Raw genomic sequence first — 21,664 nt, forward strand, 5'->3', positions numbered from 1 at the left:
AAATCTCCCCATCTTCCATCCTCTGTTTTAAAACTGCAAGATCGACTTTTGTCACCCACACATTTTGTTGAATGTACATTATCCTATTTTATGATTGATGTGGCACTCAGTATTGCTGCTGAATTTCTTTCAGAAATTTCTGATTAAGTTTGCTCAGAAAAATGCCTCACTAAGAGCATGAGTCTTCATCATTAATATACTACTCTGCTGATCTTTTTACTTTCCCAAGCTAAAGGGCAACATTTACTAGAGGAAACATTATAAACCCTCTGCACTTGAGAACCAATCACAGAGATTTGCATTAGAGGCATCACTAAAACCAACAAGTTTCATGCTTCTGGTATCTCCCAGTGAAGGGAATTTCAAAACACAATGCTTAATTTTTAATTTTTTCAATGTTCTGTTTACCTGAATAATATCTTCCACCTTGGGATTTTTCATACTCAACCCTAATATTCAAATCTGACATTTGGCCTTTTTGAGGGCCCAACTATGAAAATCCTGGGGGTTGCCAATAACCAGAAATTGAACTGAACTAGCCATATAAATACAATGTCTACAAAGGCTTTCCTGAGGCTAGGAATTCTTCAGTGAGTTATTCATCTTCTGACTGCCCAAAGCCTGTCCACCGTAGAAAGTAGAAGTTTGGAAGTACAAAGTAAGCCAGGCAACATCAGGAGGTGGAGAAGTCAACGTTCCGGGTGTAACCCTTCTGCAAAACTGGGGGTGGGTATAAGTGGAGCTGCAGATAAAGGAGAATGTAATGACAGGTTCGGGGAGGGGGGGAGTCAGGGTGGCGAGGTAGATAGAGATGAACACAGGTAGAGGGTACAGCCTGGTTGGTTGATGGAAGGAATGAATCTGGTTGGAAGCTGGAAGGAAGGGTTGATCAGAGGAATGGAAGGGAGGGGGAGGGGATGGGAAGGGAGTTGGAGGATGGGAAGGGAGGCTGTTTGAAATTGGAGAACTCAATATTCAGTCCTCCAGGCTGTAGGCTGCCCAGGGGGAAGATGAGGTGTTGTTCTTCCAATTTGCGGTCTAATTTGCTGTGGCATTGGAGGAGGCCAAGGATGGTCATGTCGGAAAGGGAGTGGGAGAGGAAATTGAAATGAACGGTGACTGGGAGGCCAAGTCAGCCCCTGCAGGCCTGGCTGAGATGCTCAGCGAAACATGCCCTGTTTCTTCGCATCTGAGATTTAACCGACTATAGTGGTGTCAACAGTGAACTTGTAAATGGCATTAGTCTGGCATTTGGCGACGTAGTCGTGGGTATACATTGAGTACAGTAGGGGCTGAGTACGCACCCCTGGGGGACTCCAGTGTTGAGTGTTAGTGAGGATGAAATATTGTCCCCAATCTTCACTGATGACGGCCTGTGGGTCAGGAAACTGAGGATCCAGTTGCAGAAATCACTAAGTTCAGTAACAAGGGTTAAGATTGATGTTGTGCTTAGGCCCTGGAGTGAGAATTGACCTCAGAGCCTTGTGACTCAAAGGCGAGAGTGCAATCAACTGAGTTATGGCTGCCACAATGGTGAAGCTAAAAGAACAACCCATTTGGACACCTTTTTTGCTTTGGTTCAGTCGTCGGACATGGGCTTTGCTGACAGGCCAACATTTATTGCTTAGGAGGCTTTGGAGGCTAGCGTTTATTGCCCAGCCCTAGTTGCCCTCCAGAAGGTGGTGGTGAGCTGTCTTTTTGAACTACATGCTGGAGATTGACCCAAAATGCCCTTAGGGAAGGAATTGTGACACAAATCCATCTTCATCAACATGCTGAGGTAAGACTTCAGCCTGGATCTTCTGACTCAGAAATGCAAATGCTACCTCTGTGTTGCACAATCTTTGAAACAACCTATTTGCTGACACAAAGAACGATCACTGATTATTTGTCTTTTCTCTGTATAGGTTCCTATGGCAAGAGCCAGTATCCTTTGGCTTATTGGTGAGTACTGTGAACATGTGCCCACGATCGCTCCTGATGTGCTTCGGAAAATGGCCAAGTCCTTCACCAATGAGGAAGACATTGTTAAGCTGCAAATCACTAACCTGGCTGCCAAACTGTACCTTACCAACTCCAAACAGGTGTTTGTCTATTCTCTTATGCAATGGGGCTATACAAAGGTGGGAGGTGTTGATGCTAAATTTTGCTCATGGTTATTATTTACTTATGCTGCTCCATTTGAGCTATATTATGTTTTTTTTCAAATGAAGTCATCAATGTGAGTGTCAAATTCCTGATCAAGTTGGAAAATGGGCAAGTTTATTGATTAAGTTAAAACTTTATTGCTAAGCAACCTTTAGTCTTGAGAATACAAGGTCTGAACTGAATGGGGCTGCCTGGAAATTGGCAAAAGTTTCAATTGGTCCCATTTGCCCCGACACAGAACATGTTATGAATGTACAAAACTGATGGGCAAGAAAAGACCTATTTCAGTCAAGCCTTCTCCATGCATCAGAAGGGGTCAGAGTATTCTAACTCAACACTTGCTTCATTCTCTTTCCCTCTTCAATTCCCCACCTTCACCTCCAACATCCTATGGAGTCTTTTAACCTTCTAGAGCAAACAGGGGAAAACAGTACACAGTATAAAATTGTACCCTGACCCCTTCAAGAGATTGTAAGTCCAGAAATCAACAAGTTATCTATTGCGTTTATCTTTCATACTGTGTAATTTCCATCTACATTAGGAGTTAGCCTAGTTCCTTCTTTGAGGGATAATAATCCAGAAGTTTTAACTTGAAGGGGTGAATCAGACAAGATCGTTCGAGTGCTCTACCTGTGTGCAAAGAGGTCAGCTTATTCTCTGTGGGTATTACGCTGGTTGATCTTAGTGTGTATGGAACCATCAGACAATAAAGAGTTATTCAACTGCCCTGATACAGCTGCCATAGACCATAGAACATTATAGTGCAGTACAGGCCCTTCGGCCCTTGAGTTTTACCGACCTGTGAAACCAATCTGAAGCCCATTCAATCTACACAATTCCAATATTATCCATATGTTTATCCAATAACCATTTAAATGCCCTTAATGTTGGCAAGTCCACTACTGTTGCAGGCAGGACATTCCACGCCCTGACTACTCTCTGAGTAAAGAATCTACCTCTGACATCTGTCCTATATCTATCACCCCTCAATTTAAAGCTATGTCCCCTCGTGCTAGCCATCACATCCGAGGGAAAAAAAGCTCTCAATGTCAACCCTATCTAATTCTCGGTCATCTTGTGTGCCTCTATTAAGTCACCTCCTAACCTTCTTCTCTCTAAAGAAAGCAGCCTCAAGTCCCTCAGCCTTTCCTCGTAAGACCTTTCCCCCATACTCGGCAACAGATGTTTTCTCTACGATAATTGATGATAGTTTCATGGACACCATGACTAGTTGCCATTTCCAGAAATCAGTTGCCATGATGGGATTTAAATCCATGACCCTACAAGCATTAGCCTGGGCCTCTGGATTCCTGTTCCAGTGAAGTTTCCACTACATTACCACCTTAGGTTTTTACAAAACATCAATCTATTACTCTGGTCATATTGATGTTGTATTTGGTTGACATACTTTATGGTTTTGTTTTATTTCTCCTTGCCCTCCAGACCAAACTGCTGACTCAGTACGTTCTTAATCTGGCCAAGTATGACCAGAACTATGACATCCGGGACCGAGCCCGTTTCATCCGGCAGCTCATTGTTCCAACAGAGAAAAGTGGTGTGTTGAGCAAGTATGCCAAGAAGTTGTTTCTGGCCCAGAAGCCTGCCCCAGTCCTTGAATCCTCCTTTAAAGGTAGGAAGTTATGATATATCAATTTTGTTTATTATGGTTTGAGGCAGTGGGGTCACAGTAAGAAGAATCTTCTTCTGGTGGTGAGGTTGGAGGCAGGAAGAATATTTAATTAAGTGGAATGGTGTCTTACCCAAAATCCCGTAACCTTCCAGCCTCCACTAGAATCTGAGTGGGAAGGCACGTGGTCAGACTTACCATCCTGCTGCCAAGTGAGGCCAAGAAGTGGCCTCATGACATTACCTGCCTGTATTAGGTCCTGGTGGCCAACCCAAGGGCTGTCAGCCTCTAATTGGCAAAGTTTTGGCCCCAGCTCTTCATGCTGCAGGTGAGGATCAACAGGATTGTTCTTAATGAGTTTGTGAACCTCAGCCTTAACAATGATGGAATACTGATAATTGATCAGTACGCATCATATTTATTGTTTTAATCAGAACAGAAATTATTGCTGGGATTCATTTGCAAGACAAAGCCGTTCAGCCTGTTGAGCCTGTTCTGCCATTCAATTCAATTTTAACCTTGTCTGTCATCTTACTGAAAAAAGATCTGTGGATCTTGGATTCCAGATTTCCAATTGACCTACAAATCTGAACAATGTTGCTTTTGAGGGAGGACAGATTTCCAGATTTCCATTACCCTTTGATCCAATTGGCTCTAAATTTCAGGTTCTCTCTGCGCCACATGCCATTTTGTACCTCTCCTCCAGCACAGACTCTGGACCATGTTGTCATACCCCCGACCAAGAACCTTACAACAGTAGAACGTAGAAGGCGGCCATTTGACCCCAGCTCTTTAAAAAGACAATCCAGTTAGTCCCACTGACATGCACTTTCTTTTCCCTCCCTGACTATTGCTTATTACATTTTGGAAAATTGTATTTCTGAGAGGAAATCCTCACAGTGCTTGCTCAATTATTTATCTTACTAACTTAATCCAGAAATGAAACATACACGGCTTAACAAATACCTCACTCAGGAGGAGGAGGTCTCAGTTAAAATGTTTTTAAAATCTGTGATAATTCAATTAAACACTTCATAATTCAGCTTCAGATCACTAATTTTATATAATCAGTCAACCGTGTTTATTAAGCCCAAAACAAAACTTCTATTAAATGTGAGTGAAACTTGGTAAGCAATGCAAGAAAACATGCAGGCAAGTAATCCTCACTTCACACCAGTGCCATGGCAGAACATATCACAGAATCATAGTCATAGAGACGTACAGCGCAGAAACATACTCTTCGGTCCACCTCACCATGCCGACCAGATATCTTAACCTAATCTAGTCTAATTTGCCAGCACTTGGCCATATCCCTCTAAACCCTTCCATCTCACTCCTGACTTGCGTTTTGTAAACTGTGGACAGCCATTGCAGAGATAGGAGGCAAGTTACTCATTGCAGGATTCCCAGTCTCTGATCTGCTCGTCTTCACAGTATTTATATGGCAAGTCCAGTTCAGTTTTGATCAATGGTAAGCCCCAGAATGTTGATAGTAAGAGATTCAATGGTGGTAATACTATTGACTATCAAAGGGAGATGATCAGATTCTCTCTTGTTGGAGTATAAATGATTTGGATGTGAACATAGGAGGTATAGTTAGTATGTTTGCAGATGACACCAAAATTGGAGATGTCATGGACAGCAAAGAAGGTTACCTCAGAGTATAACAGGATCTTGATCAGGTGGGCCAATGGGCTGAGGAGTGGCAGATGGAGTTTACTTTAGATAAATGCAAGGTGCTGCATTTTGGATGCCTTTTTAATACTGTAATTGTAGCAGCCTCCACCACTTCCTCTGGAAGCTCAATTCCTAAAGACACCACCCTCTGTGTGAAAAAGTTGCCCCTTAGGCCCCTTATATATCTTTCTCTTCTCACCCTAAACCTAGTTCTGGACTTCCCCACCCCAGCGGAAAGACCTTGTTTATTTATCCTATCCATGCCCCTCAGGATTTTATAAACCTCTATACGGTCACCCCATCAGCCTCTGACGCTCCAGGGAAAACAGTCCCAGCCTATTCAGCCTCTCCTTAGACACCAGAATTCTGGAGACCAGAATTGTGCACAGTATTCCAAAAGTGGCCTAACCAATGTCTTCTACAGCCGCAACATGACCTCTCAACTCCTAAACTCAATGCTCTGACCAATACAGGAAAGTATACCTATTGCCTTCTTTACTATCGTATTTACCTACAACTCTACTTTTTAGGAATTATGAACCTGCTCTTCAAGGTCTCTTTGTTCAGCAACACTCCCCAGGACTTTACCATTAAGTGTATAAGTCCTGCTCTGATTTGTTTTTCTAAAATGCAGCATCTTGTATTTATCTAAATTAATCTCCATCTGTCACTCCTCAGCCCACTGGCCCGTCTGATCAAGATCCCGGTGTACTCTGAGGTAGCCTTCTTTGCTGTCCACGACATCTCCAATTTTGGTGTCATCTGCAAACATACTAACTATACCTCCTAAGTTCACATCCAAATCATTTATACTCCAACAAGAGAGAATCTAATCATCTCCCTTTGATAGTCAATGGTATTATCATCATTGAATCTCCTACTGTCAAGATTCTGGGGCTGACCACTGATCAAAACTAAACTAGACTCGCCATATAAATACTGTGGAGACAAGCAGATCAGGAACTGGGAATCCTGTGATGAGTAACTTGCCTCCTATCTCTGCAATGGCTGTCCACAGTCTACAAGACGCTAGTCAGGAGTGAGATGGAATACTCTCCACTTGGTGCAAGAAGTTCAAGAAGTTCAACACCAGCCAGGGTAAAGTAGCTCACTTGATTCATATCCCAGCCATCATCTTTAACGTTCACTTGCAGCCCTAATGCACAGTGACAGCAGTGTGTATAATCTGAAACATCCACTGCAGCAACTCAACTAGGCTCCTCCAAAAACACCTTCAGTAGTCACACCCTCAATCATCTAGATGGGCAAGAGCAGCAGATACTTAGGTACACCAACATTTGCAAGTTCCCCTACAAGCCATGCGCCATCTTGACAAAAGAACAAAGAGAAGTACAGCACAGGATCAAGACCATTGGCCCTTCAAGGCTGTGTCAATCATCATGCCCTAATTAAACTAAAAAACAAACCTTCTGCCCTTATTCAATCCATTTCCCTCTATTCCCTCTCTATTCATGTAATCATCCAGAAGCCTCTTAAATTTCGCTAACGTATCTGCTTCCACCACCTCTTTGGCAATGCGTTCCACGCTCCTACCACTCTCTGCATGAAAAACTTCCCTCACACATCTATCTCCCTTAATCACTCCCCCTCTCACCTTGAACTTCTGCCCCCTTGTAATTAAAACTTCAACTCTGGGAAAAAGCCTCTGTCTATCTACCCTATTTATGCCTTTCATAATTTTGTAGACATCTATCAGGTCTTCTCACAGCCACCATCTTTCCAGTGAAAACAATCATAGTCATTTTAATCTTTCCTCATAGCCAATGCCCTCGATCCAGGCAACATCCTGGTGAACCTTTTCTGCATGCTTTCCAAAGCTTCCATATCCTTCTGGTAGTGTGGCAACCAAACTTGCAACTATATCACCATTCAGCTGTGTCATCACTATCACATATCCAAATTTTGGAGTTCTGGGTGATGGTGTCCCTGGATCACATGATTTGCAGCAGTTCAAGAAGGCAGCTTCCCAAGGACAATTAGAGATAGGCAGTTATGCCAGCTTAACTGAAACATGATTCAGATTTTTAGCAATGTGGTGGAACGTGGTTAAAAACCATTGTAATTATCAGGTCATTTGAATTAAGTGGTTGTGAGTTATGTTGAGTGGTTGATTTGTTTGTTTGTGGACTCTGCAGAGCAGGTCAGGATTAAATATGAGTTGGGCTGTCAGGGTGTCAGGTAGTTCAGAGACAGTTTTATAATTTTGGGATTTGCCTTTCTTACAGATCGGGATCATTTTCAGCTCGGCTCATTGTCCCACCTGCTGAACAGCAAAGCTGGAGGTTACCAGGAACTCCCAGATTGGCCTGAGTCTGCCCCTGACCCCTCGGTCCGTAATGTGGAGGTAATGGACAAAGTTTTAGCAAATTTGGGACAACTGTCCATACCAATACCCTGTTGCATTTATATAGCACCTCTAATGCAGTAAAACGCCACAAGGTGCCTCACAACAGCATCACCAAACAAAACCATGTTCAGCTGCTTCATCAATGACCTTCCCTCCATCATAAGGTCAGTACTGGGTACGTTCGCCAATGATTGCACAATAGTCAGCACCAATCACAACTTCTGAGATACTAAAGTAATCCATGTCCAAAAAAGCAAGATCTGGATAACTTCCAGGCTTGGGCCGAAAAGTGACAAGTAAATTCATGCTATAAAAATGGCAAGCAATGTCTGACTCCAATAAGAGGCAATCCAACCATTGCCCCATGACATTTAATGGCATTACCATCACTGAATTCCCCCACCATTAATATCATAGGGATTACAATTGACCAGAAACTGACCTGGACTATAAATATAAATATAGTGGCTACAAGAACAGGTCAGGGACTAGGAATCCTGCAGCAAATAACTCACTCCTGACTTCTTAAAACCTGTCCATCATCTACAAGGCATAAGTCAGGAGTGTGATGGAATTCTCCCCACTTGCCTGGATGAGTGTCACTGCAACAACACTCAAGAAGCTTAACACCATCTAGGACAAATCAGCTGGCTTGGTTGGCACTACATCCACACATCCACTCCCTCCACCAGTACTGCTCAATAGCTCCAGTCTATTATCTACAAATGCATTTCAGTAAGTTTCCATAAACAGCACCTTTCAAATCCACAATCACTTCCATCTGAAAGGCCAAGGGCAGCAGATACATGGTAACACAGTCACCTGCAAGATCTCTCAATCCGCTCACTTGGAAATATCACTGTTCTTCTGTATCACTGGGTCAAAGTCCTGGGGTTCCCTCTCTATTGGCATTGTGGGTCTATCTCATGCACTCATGGACTACAGCAGTTCAAGAAGGCAGATTATCATCACCTTCTCAAGGGCAACTATGAACATGTAATAAGAGCTGCATCAATGAATATGTTCGATGAGTGAATTTTTTTCTAAATTGCTGCTAAGTTGCAAAAAGAGAGATCCCAGTCAGTGATGAAAAGATAATCTTCGAGGAGATCGGAGAAGTAGAAGAGTTATACAGGGAATTCCAGAGTTTGGGGACCATGCAGCAGCAGTTACAGCCACCAATGGTAGAGCGATGAAAATCTAGGATGCTCTAGAGGCCAGATTTCACAAAGGTTTTGAGATGAAGGCAACTACAGAGATAGAAATGAGACTATGGATAGATTTGAAAATGGGGACGAGGATTTTTAAATCATGACATTACTTGTCAAGGAGCCAGTGTTGGTCAGTGAACATAGGGATGATTGGTAAGTGGACTCTCAGGTTTTGAATTATCTCAAATATGTAGAGAATTAGCAATGAGGCAGCCCACAACAGGGGACATCGAGCTCTTGTGAAGTGTGCAAGTCCAGCTTGTCTAGGGGCTTATGGACTGTGTTGTTGGACTGTTAACTGTGTTTCTTTGTTTTTCTACTTTTTAGTAGGATGGGCTGTAATATTCAACTTTTTAACTTTATTTTCTTTATTTTTCTGCTTTGTACCTAGATTTTGTATCTCGATACCCTAATACCTAAGAAGGCACCATAAGTGGTGATTTGTAAACTTTTCTCTGTATTCATGTGAGTACATGTGACAACAAACTTAATTCAGTGAGAACAACAAATGCTGGAGATCACAGCAGGTCAGACAGCATCCATGGAGAGACAGCAAGCTGACATTTTGAGTCTAGATGACTTTTCATCAGAGCTTCAGCATTTGTTATTTCAGTACAGATTTTAGCATCTGCAGTAATTTGTTCCTACTAATTCAGTGAGAGATTGACCAAGTGTGGATTGGAAAATACAAGTCTAGAGATTGTGAAGGCATGGATGAAGGTTTCAACAGCCAATGAGCAGAAGCAGAGGTGCATATGGGACATCATTAAAGTTGATTAATGTCTTTATCAAATCAGCCATATGTCTTGCAGCACACACAGGTTGGCAACATCTGATCTAAAGGAATTTTTGCAAGCCCTAAGGAGAAGTGAAAGTCTTGAACATGGCATGTTCCTGTCTGATACTTTAACTCTGCAATTATTGTCTGGGAGAGAATGGCAGGTGACACTGTTGGAGATTGCTTTCTCAGGTCATAGCAGATGTAGAGAACTTCAGGGTAACTATTACTCTGGTGAGGAGTTCAGAACAAAGGTCAGTAGAATTAGAGCCAGGCTGTTCAGGGATTTTGTTAGGAAACTGTTCTTCACACAAAAGGTTAGTGTAAATCTGGAAACCTCTGACTTGAAAAAGAGGTTGAAGGGATCAATTGAAAATCTCAAAGCTGAGATTGACAAATTTTGTTTGGCTTTTAAGAGTAATGCAACCAATGTAGGCAAATGGAATTAAGCAAACTGAAAGCTTTTGAATAAAACACTGAGGTTCCTTTCTGGAAGGAGATAATTGAAGTGGGATGTTTGAATTTGATCTCATCTTGGCTAGATTGCATTTGGAATAAGGGGAACTGTTTTAAATTCTTTATTAAGTGATGTATCCAAAGAGACTGGAAGAGATGCCAAAAAAAAGTCAGAATACCAATGGGCTCAGTGCTGAAGGTAATATATTGACAGGTATAGAGAATTGGCTCATGGGCAGGAAATGGGGATAAGGGTTCTTTTTCAGGGTGGTGACCTGGGATGGTGGGGCTCCACAAGGATCAGTGCTGGGACTGCAACTATTTACAACATATATTAATGACTTGGAAGAAGGTTGTACATGTAACCAAATTTGGAGATGACACTAAAATAGCTGGAAAGGTTGTGAGAGGGTTATAAACAGTTGACAGAGAGGCATTGATAGGTTAAGTAAGTGGACAAAAGTTGGTAAATGCAGTAAAATATAGCAAAATGCGAATTTGTTCCTTTGAAAAGAACAAAATGGAACCTTATTTAAATGGAGCCAAACTGCAGAAAGCTGCAACACAGAAGGATTTCGGGGTACTTGTGCATGAAATTAAGAAAACTAGCACATAGGTGCAGCAAGTAATCAGGAAGTCTAATGGAATGTTGGCCCTTATTTTAAGGAGGTTGAAGTGTAAGACAGAGAAGTCTTACTGCAACTGCATAAGGTGCTGGTGAGACCACATTCAGGCTACTGTGAGCAGTTTTGACCCCCTTATTAAAGGAAAGATCATTTCATTAGAGGCAGTTAAGAGAAGGCTCATTGGGATGATTCCTGGCATGGAGTGATTGTCTTATGAGCAAAGATTAAATAAGTTGGGACTCTATTCTTAACTTTAAAAGAATGAGAGGTGATCTCTTTGAAACATAGGATTCTTAAGGAGCTTGACAGGGTAAATGCTGAGAGGATGTTTCCCCTCATGGGAGAGTCTAGAACCAGAGAGCAAATAAAGGGGATGCCAATTTAAGAATGAAAGAAGAAGGAATGTCTTCTCTCAGAGGAGTATGAATCTTGGAATGCCTTGCCACAGAGACCTGTGGGGCAGAGTGTCTGTGAATATTTAAGGTTGAGATAGGTAGATTTTTGATCAGTAGGGGAATCAACGGTTATGGGGAAAGAGCAGGAAATAAGGGATGTCAGATCAGCCATGATCCTGTTGAATGATGGAGTAGACTTGAAGGGCTGAATGACCAATTCCTGTTCCTATTTCTTATGGCCTTGTTGTGATCTTTTAATGCTGGTTTGCAGATAGGGATGGAGCTGGTTTCCTCAATGTTTTGGGCTTTCTCTGGTTTATTCTAATGACAGAGATATTTTTAATTTACAAAATGTCCTTCATGTTTCATTTTAATCAAAATCATTTCCTTCACAATCACATTAATGAACGAGTTCTATTATTGAAATGATGGTAGTGCAGCTTTAGTTGAATTGACAATCTCTGTCTCTTCCCATTAGTCTCTGTGTGGAGAAGTGTAACAGGTTTGATTTTAATCATATTCATCTTTATCAGTTAACAGTGTCCCCACCTGATGATTTATCCTATCCAGTGCTCTATAGTATTTTGATTGTTGAAGATGTGGCTGGTGTCCTGTGAATATGTGCTGTGGCTTAGTTAGCACGCTTGCCTCCTAAATCATAAGGATGTGGCTGCCTATCCCACTTGAGCATAAGAATCAAGGCTGACTCTCCATTACAGCGCTGAGGAAGGGCTACACAGTTGGAGGTATGTCTTTCGGATGAGACATTACATTGCAAGCCTGTCTGCCCTCAACAATGAATGCTAGAGATCTTTAAAAAGTCATTGACAAGTTTTGGTGGTCACTAGTGAGACCAGCATTTATACCCCATCCCTAATTGTCCTTGACAAGGTGATGGTGAGCTACTTTCTTGAATTGCTGAGTTGTGCTGCAGGTATACTCATTGTACATTCATAGAGCAGGAAACCATGATTTTGACCCAACAACCTATGACAGTATTGGTACACAATCCTTTATCCAAAATTCTGAAATCCATGAAGCTCCAAAATCCGAAATTCTTTTTGTGGAGTGTGGAGCGTCATTTTGGCATGTGAATAGGTGACCCAACTCCACACCCACTCGAACCACGTCACTGAGATGTGACATGGCGTGTGGCCCAGCACTGGCAGGCATCAATTGTGTCTCAGTGTGTGTGCTATCCACACGTAGGTCTGCTGTTAGGTAATTTTTTTAATTTCACTGTGAAAATGTCATTTATTCCGAAATCCAAAAAATTCCAAATTCTGGAAAACAATTGGCCCCAAGGATTTCGGATAAAAGATTGTGTACCTGTACTTTAAGTAAGAGTCTGGGGAGTTCTGCTGGTGTCTTGGCCGATGTGCAACCAACCAACATCAGAAAAGCACAACTTATCTTGTCATTATCACATGCTGTTTATGGAAGGTTACTGTACTCAAATTGGCTGCTGTATTTCCCATGTTAGAAGTGTGACTAACCTTCAAAAATTACTTCATTGGTTGTAAAGTGCTTTGAAATGCACAGGCACCATGAGAAATGCTGTATAAATGTGAGTCTTTTTATTCAAGTAGAATTCTCTACTTGCTTTTAAGTTGATTAGCAGATATGAAAGCACAAAGTCTTTTTCTCACTTCTTTATGATATTGGGAAAGTTTTATTGCTTCAACTTGAGGTACTCAAGATGTAGACTAAATGGCTCCATTCTCTGTCTGATAAATTTGCTTTATCCACCTTGATCAGTGGTGTCATAAAAATAGAAGTACTGGGCCTGGACAAACCCCAGCAATCAGATCTGAAGACTTCAACAAGAGTTAGGGTAACTGCGGGCCTGAATACTTTAAAGTAATGCCATTAGTTAGTAACCCTAGTGTGGATCATATGAAACCTCTCGGGTCAATATTCCCAAGGGATCCGTATCCTAGACAATTGTCAGCTTTTAGGAATAAAACACAAATGATTGATTCCTCAACAATTCATGGATCACAGAATCCTTAGGCAGCTAATTGATTATGGGGCAGGTTTGATGGGTCAAATAGTGAACTCCTAAAGTCCCCAGGCTAAAAGATTAGGAATGCAGATTAGTAATTAGCCCAAAACAGAAGAATGTAGATTAGTAATCACAAGACTGACCATAGGACAGGCAAAAAGATGTGGGTGGATATGGGGAGTATTTGCAGTGCTGTGGCTCTGCAGTTTGTTGAATTCTGGTTGTCTGATCGGGAGTGTCCTCTACAATGCTGCCTGCAGGAGGAAGCGACCGTGGAGATGGAGTTGCGAATCGGATTGCTGGGAGACTGGAAAGAGGTGTGGGTGTGTTGTTTGCAGTGCTGTGTTTTTATGTCAGGGAATCTGTGATTATTCATTTACTCGGGTATTCACCCAGAAAGTGCGATGTTGAAAGCGCAGCCTGCTCAAGATGATGGTCCTGTGGCGCAGTAAGTGGCATCCCCATTTCTAGAGCAAAAGCTTCAGATTTAAGTGCCATCTCAGGACTTGAAAGCAAAGGAAGGTGGCCCAAACAAGTTGATTATCAATTCATAAATCTTCCTCATATGATAGGTGGAAAGAACAGGCATGTTTCCTGGTTGACCAGAACTACATGATAGTTGCAGTGCAACAAGCTTCCTATGTTAAAAGACTGCACAGGCACGTTCTTGCTGTGACCAAGCATTATCCTTATTCTGAGGGACTACAATACACAACCTATCTATTGCCACATCAAACTGCCACTACAGTCATAAATGCTTTGTAACTGCAGGCTTTTTACTTGACAATATCAATGGCATTAAATGAACGTATTGATTGAGATAACCTAAATATTGAATCCATTGAACCAGGTAACTACAGCATTAGTCACCATAATAGGTAGTACTTCTGCTTTGAAACAAAGTGTTTTGGCCCATCTCCCTTGTCGCTAAATCTTGGTGCTATTTAGGCACATAAATACAGCTGACCACACTAACATGAAGCTTTGTGTTCTTCACTTGCTTGTTTCATATGTTACATTGGCATCAGCATCTACCTGTTGTTGTTATTGCCATCTGTTCTAATGAGAAACCATGTTAGAAATGAATGCATTTGTTTGTGCTGACTTCAGTGTCTTCGGCTCTATCACAATTACCACAAGAACTAACCAAGCTGGTCAGAGAAGAATTCTACCCATTTTCTGTTTTAGGAAGGAGCAACATCTTCTTGCTTTGAGGAAAAACAGTCTGTTATCTGTTATTTTCTGCTTTGAGATCACCTCTTAAGGGTGGGTAAGAAGAGGCTTTGAAACTGAGAGTGGGCATTTGACAAAGAGCAGTGATTAGAACATAGAACTCTACAGCACAGGATTGGGCCCTTCGCCCCACAATGTTGTGCCGCCCATGACGCCAAATTAATCCAATCTCTTCTGCTTGTCCTTGGATCATAACGCTTCATTCCTTTCATATTCATGGGCTTATGTAAAAGTCCTTTAAATGCCCCATACGTATCAAACTCCACCACCATCCTTGGCAACATGTTTCAGACACTGATCGTTCTCTGTGTAAAAAAGCTTGCCACCCACCTTTGAACTTTCCCCCTCTGACCTTAAAGGGGGCAGAAGACTCTGCAAATTGTATATTTTCTATTCAATATAAAAACAGATTCATAAGTGTGTTCATTTTTTTTGGAATGTATCATAATTTATTCATACAAATGCATCAACCTTTACATATTATAACATAAATCCTACAAAAGAGCGTAGTTATTTGAAAAATTGTAATTTGTGGTATAAAACATCTTGGTGGTCTTCTGAGAACTAATACTTGATATGAATCAAACAATATCAGTAGGAACTTAATTCTTGCTCAGAAACTCTGCATGGCTTGTGCTTATGACAATTCATGCCATGCTCATGAGAACTCTGTTGTTTATATCTTGTGTAAGGAGTTGTAAGTATTAGGGATGAGAGTTCTGGCTTGTTACCTCATGCGGCTCAGCTATGGTATTATTGGGCCAGCCTCTAGTCTGCCTCAAGGACCTTCCAGTGGCTAGAACTCCACATTTTGAAATCCACTGCTCTGCCTCACTGACACAATGCCCATTTTGTTTCCTGGCACAGCCAATTTCTTATGTTTATTCATTTAGATGCTTTTCAGCTGTAGATTCCATGCCAAACAGTGAGATAGAAATCAAGACAGGCAGCTTTTCTTTGTGGAGGGAGTTTATTAATTTCCTCAGTCTTAGAATTTTCATCTCACGTTCAGTGTCGCACTCACAGCTGCTCCTTATTTCAATGTAGATAATTTCCAGTCAACCTGTTAAGAGATGTATAACATCTCTGGAGCAGATCAGATTTGAGTCTGGGTCTTCTGGTTCAGAGGTAGGAACACTACCACTTCATCCCAAGACACCCATACCCTATTTATATGTGCTCAAATATAATTAATATCCACCAGTTACTTCTCTGGTGGATATTAATCAGCAATGATATTATAATAATGAAGCAAATTTCTTGTACATTAATGACATTATGATGTCTGGAGTATGACCCAATCACTGTTGGTTAACAGAAATCTTAATAAAGGAGTTATAAGATGCTAGGTTTTTTGTTCTCTAGATGACCGATATTAGAATCTTTTAAATCTTTGGTTTTGTTGATTAATAATTAGTACATAAACTGTGAATGTTTGTAAGTTAGGAGAAATATAGAACTTAGAAGGTTAAGGGGTGGTCTGATTGAATTTTTCAAGATATTAACAGGAAAAGATTGTGTAGATAAAGATGAGCTTTTCCATTGGTTGGGGATGCTAGAACTATGGGGCATAGCCTGGCCCTAATTCTCAGACTATTCAAGAGAGATGTTAGGAAGCACTTTTACACACAAAGGGTGGTAGATGTTTAGAACTTTCTTCCACAAATTGCATTAGATGCAGGATCAGTTGTTAATTTTAAATCTGCGATTGATAAACTTTTGTCAAGCAAAAGTATTAAAGGATATAGGCCAAAGGCAAGTACATGGAGTTAGGCCACATATCAGCCGTGATCCCATTGAATATGAAATAGACTCAAGGGGCTAATGGTCTACTTCTGTACCTATGTAAAACCACATGTTGCTCCAGGAATGATTTAATTTACTCTCCATCTCCAAACAACAGGGCTGCTCCTAATTAATAGCAAATTTATAAAGGATTGATTCTGAACAAAGGTCTGGTTTGGTCATAGCTAAAGTATTGCAATCAGCTCTAGTCACTACTCTTTAGAAAGGATGTGAGGATCCTTGGGAAGGTGTAGAGGAAATTTACCAGAATCATTCCAGGGTTGAGACATTTTAGTGACAAGGTGAAGTTGGGCAAACTGTTTTTTTTTAACTTATAGATTCGTAATGTTGTACAGCATGGAAACAGACCCTTTAGTCCAATTTGTCCATGCCAACCAAGTTTCCCAAGCTAAACTAGTCCCATTTGCCTGTATTTGCCCTTATATCCCTGTAAACCTTTCCTATTTATATACCTGACTAAATATTTTAATCTTGTAATCTTCCTGCATCTACTAGTTTGTCTGGCCGTTCATTCCACATATGAATCTCCCAAAGAAGATTTAGGGAAGATTTGATACAGCTGAACAATATTATGATAGATTGAGATAAGGTAAACAAGGAGAGTTGCCAGTTGCCAGTGATTATTACTTGACAAGTAATGCCCTATTGGTATCACAATTCATCATATTAATATTCAGACTCCCATATTAATAACCAAACAAACTAGCCCTCGGGAAGATTCAACATGAATGGATTCAGCTTGCTGTTTGCTGCAAATGATCTACATGTTGCAAATGACCAAAAAGCAGCTCAGGGCATGATCCACAAGCATCAGTCACATGCACACTTTCTCTACAAACATTGGCATGCAGTATCCAACCACCTCTCATGGTCATCTTAGCACCTCTCTGTTGCACTGACAAGCATTCTGGAAGCACAACTTTGCACTGCTGTACACACTGGTAAGAGCATTGGGGGCTGCAGCAGGAGCACTTTGTGCACAGACACAAACACCAACCCATGGATTAGGCCAGGCTGCATCCTCAAGGCTGCTTGTTTGCTCTCATAGTACACATTCACTTTGCAGCTACCAAGATGCCTTTTCTTGTCTTGCAGTGTCAATTAGTGCATTGCACAATAAGCAGTTTTCTCTCCACAGATGCTGCCAGACCTACTGAGTTTCTCCAGCAACTGCTGTTTTTGCTTGTTTCAGGCAGTCCTCAGTTAAGGGGGAACATATCTTGCAATGTGCCATGTAAATCTCATGCCTGCTTTATGTTCCACCAGCTTACTCAGCAAACACACAACATATGTGGGCGGCACGGTGGCACAGTGGTTAGCACTGCTGCCTCACAGCGCCAGAGACCCGGGTTCAATTCCTGCCTCAGGCTGTGTGGAGTTTGCACGTTCTCACCGTGTCTGCATGGGTTTCCTCCGGGTGCTCCGGTTTCCTCCCACACTCCAAAAGATGTGCAGGTCAGGTGAATTGGCTGTGCTAAATTTGCCCGTAGTGTTAGGTAAGGGGTAAATGTAGGGGTATGGGTGGGTTACGCTTCGGCGGGCCTGTTTCCACACTGTAAGTAATCTAATCTAATCTAATATGTGTTAAGCACGCAGCCATGTCTCAAAGTCTTATGGAAGTAGTTGTCACTGATGTCCAGGCACCCATCGGTCTGGAATCCCAGCACAACAGGAATGATAACTAAGTTTATAGTTGACACACAGATTGGCCAAGTGGTTGACGGTGAGGTCTTAGGTTACAGAAGGATTTAAATGATTGGTCAGATGGGCAGATTGGTGGCAGATGGAATGTAACCCTGGTAAGTATGAGATGGTGCAGTTTGGACGAAGTAACAAGATAAGGGAGAAATCAAGAATGGCAGGAGAAGTAGGAAGCTCAGAGGAACAGTGTGATCTTGGAGTGTTTGTTCACAACTCACAGAAGGTGGCAGGGCAGGTTAATAGGGTAGGTAAGAAGGTATACGGGACACTTGCCTTTATCAGAGTCAAGAGTGTGGTGCTGGAAAAACACAGCAGATCAGGCAGCATCCTAGGAGCAGGAGAATCGACACTTCGGGCATAAGCCCTTCATCAGGACTGAGGCTTGTGAGCTGGGGTACTGAGAGATAAATGGGAGGGGGCATGGGGCTGGGGGTTAGTTAGCTGGGAATGTGATAGGTAAATGAAAGTGGGAGTGAAAAGTTGATAGGTCAGAGCATAGACTGGAACAGCAGGGAGGTTATGTACAGACGTTTTGTTAGGCTACAGCTGGAGTACATTTCTGGTCTCTGCTTTTCCCGAAGGATGTGATTGTACTGGAGGAGGGGCAGAAGAGATTCACCAGAGTGTTGACAGGGATAGAGCACTTAAGCTATGAAGAGAGGCTGGATAAACTCAGGTTGTTTTCTTTGGAACAGAGAAGGTTGAGTGGGGACCTGACAGAGGTGCATAAGATTATGAGGGACATGGAAAGAGTGAATAGAAAACAGCTGTTCCCCTTAGTTGAACAGTCATTAAGCAAGGGCGCATAATTGTAAGTTGGAAGGCAGGAGGTTTAGAGCAGATTTGAGGAAACAGAATTTCCCCAGAGATCTGGAATGCACTGCCTAAGAGGATAGTTGTTGCGGTAAGCTTACAACCTTTAAAAAGTACTTGGATGTGCATTTGAAATGCCCACTGCATTCTAGACGCCTGTCTGCTGTAGTTGCTCTGCCTGTGCATTTGGATGAAGTCTTTGTTTGCCAGCACCACAGATTCATCCCCTGCTTAGGGCTGATCAGGTAACTGGTATCTGGCAGACCTCCAACTGCCAACAGTCTGGGTAATTTCTTCCATAACCAGCTGAAATGCTGTTGTATTGAGATGCTCGCCAACTTGTGTTCCTACACTCTCTATGCCTAATGTTTCCATTTAGGCATCATTACCCAAGCGGTTAGTAGTGTGCAAGTGACAACATTTCTGAGGCCCCATTTGTCTCGCGCTCAGAGCTTCAGGAGGTGCTTCTGGTCGAACCAGGCAGTTCTCCATAGACAATAGAGTCTTGTGAGTTAGCTAAGGGAAGTGTGGTATTAGCCCTAGTGGAATAGGGAGAGTTATTTACCTTCTAGAAGTACTACTGGCTGTTCTTTTGCAGCCTGGAAATGGCACTGCCTCAAGTGGTGACCGTGGACCAAGCTGGTAGCATTTTGGCATGACTTCCTTTGCTGGTCTTCCAGAAGAGGACTCCTCTCCTTCAATCACCCTATCAGGACCTCCAGGTCCCTTGGAGAATCATGATGCCATCTTTTCTTTTCTGCCATGTTCTGACTCTGCCCTTCGAGATGCAGTGCAACTTTAGAATGCCAGAGCTCGTCCAGGTCTTCTAAAGTCCAGGTATGGGCTCAAGAGTTGCCAGTCATTTGCAGATATCCATTGAGTGGCAAGCTACTCTGGGAATAGCACGTGGTAAGATGAGTTAGAAATGAGACACAAGATTTGCAGTAGGAGTGTAATAGTTCATTAATGCGGTGAGTTTAGCAAGATACAATGAGAAATCCCACTTGGCCTCACTGTGAAAAACCCTCCAAAAACCTCAACGCAATTCAGACTTAGTCAAAAGAAACTTAAGATTCAGCCAAGGAGTCTCCCATTTAGAATGGAGATAAGAAAGATTTCTTTTGTATTCACTTCTGCAGAGAATATTGTTGATTAAATATATTCAAAGTTAGAGTAAAGTTTTGATTGACCAGAGTGAGAAGTTATGGGACCAAGCCAGAAAGTGGAGTTGAGACCACAATCCAATCAGCCATGATCTTATTGAATGGAGAAGCAGACTTCAGGGGCCAAATGGCCTACTTCTCCTTCCAAATTTTATGTTCTTGCCAATCAAGCTGGACATTATTACACTGAATTTGTTACACATGGAAAGGCTGGGTAATTTTGACGCTTTGTATCTCAACATAATGCATGTGTCCTGGGCTGGGAAGCATGGGCCTTGTGTGATTTGTGTGTCCTCTTACCTGCATGTTGCTTAGGACTTTTGCACAGACATTTTGAGAACTGACAATGACTTCACATAATCTGACTTAACAGCATTTGGTAGAAATTCAAGGTTGTATTCAGTGTTGTCTTGTGCATCTTCCACTGTCTGTGCCCAACTACACACCAATAATGAGTTTAATAGTGGACCGTGAGAGTTATAATTTACAAGACGAGCCTCTAAATCTCTCTGTCACATCCTGATCCAAAACTACGGCCTGCCTTATGGTTTGATTCCCCTTGTCACTTTGTGCAAATTGGATGAATCATTACTTAATTCCTTCTTCCCAGGTTTCAGAATGGACTAAACCCATTGGCAGAGAAAAGAGAAAGGAGAAGGTCGAAAAACCATTCTATTCTGATTCCGAGGGGGAGTCTGAACCTACTGAATCAGCAGACAGTCGTGAGTAATGAGTGCTGGAGGTTGCAGATGACGGAAGTTGTAATCTCACACAGTTGCCTCAACTGGAAATGTTCGCAATTTATTTTGTTAGCACATCTTTTTAACTGCTTTTAGGTGTTGTTGATATTAGATTAATTAATTAATTTCTTAACAAAAGTATAGAACCATGAGGTCCTAAGTTTTCTAATTATCTCCCTTTATCCCTCCACTTGATTTTTTCCCCTAAAGACCCTCCTAAAAAATCCACCTCTGATCATTTAGAATTAGAATCTCTACGGCCCAGCAAGTCCACACCAACCCTATGAAGGGTAACCCATCCAGACCCATTCCCCTATTACTCTACATTTCCCCCTAACTACATTTCCCCCTAACTACATTTCCCCCTAACCTAACCCACATGTCCCTGAACTCTTTTGGGCAATTTAGCATGTCCATTTCATCTAACCTGCACATCTTTGGACTGTAGAAAGAAACCGGAGCACTCTGAGGAAACCCACGCAGACGTGGGGAGAATGTACAAACTCCACACAGTCACCCAAGGCTGGAATTGAACGCGGGTCCCTGGCTTTGTGAGGCAGTAGTGCTGACCACTGTGCCGCCCCTTTTAAAAAAAATTAAAAATCTACCTCTAATCATTTAACCCACTATCTCCTTAGATTAGATTACTTACAGTGTGGAAACGGGCTCTCCGGCCCAACAAGTCCACACCGACCCGCTACCCACCCATACATTTACCCCTTCACCTAACACTACGGGCAATTTAGCCTGGCCAATTCACCTGACCTGCACATCTTTGGACTGTGGGAGGAAACCCATGAAGACACAGGGAGAATGTGCAAACTCCACACAGTCAGTCGCCTGAGGCAGGAATTGAACCCGGGTATCTGGTGCTGTGAGGCAGCAGTGCTAACCACCGTGCCGCCCTTAATGTGGCT

The 21,664-nt window shown here is 42.2% G+C and overlaps 1 protein-coding gene across 6 annotated transcripts in view; it reads left to right on the forward strand.

The window, feature by feature from the left end:
• Window positions 1-21,664, forward strand: part of LOC122542597 (AP-3 complex subunit beta-2) — a 240,980-nt gene that overhangs the window by 167,083 nt on the left and 52,233 nt on the right. For all 6 annotated transcript variants that reach the window (XM_043680543.1, XM_043680547.1, XM_043680545.1 and 3 more), the window contains 4 exons: window positions 1,908-2,084; window positions 3,592-3,778; window positions 7,699-7,817; window positions 20,618-20,729. In XM_043680543.1, the coding sequence (XP_043536478.1) occupies window positions 1,908-2,084; window positions 3,592-3,778; window positions 7,699-7,817; window positions 20,618-20,729 (595 nt within the window). The remainder of the gene's footprint in view (window positions 1-1,907; window positions 2,085-3,591; window positions 3,779-7,698; window positions 7,818-20,617; window positions 20,730-21,664) is intronic.

The sequence above is a fragment of the Chiloscyllium plagiosum genome, chromosome 40 (genome assembly GCF_004010195.1).
Source record: "Chiloscyllium plagiosum isolate BGI_BamShark_2017 chromosome 40, ASM401019v2, whole genome shotgun sequence".
Classification (NCBI taxonomy): domain Eukaryota; kingdom Metazoa; phylum Chordata; class Chondrichthyes; order Orectolobiformes; family Hemiscylliidae; genus Chiloscyllium; species Chiloscyllium plagiosum.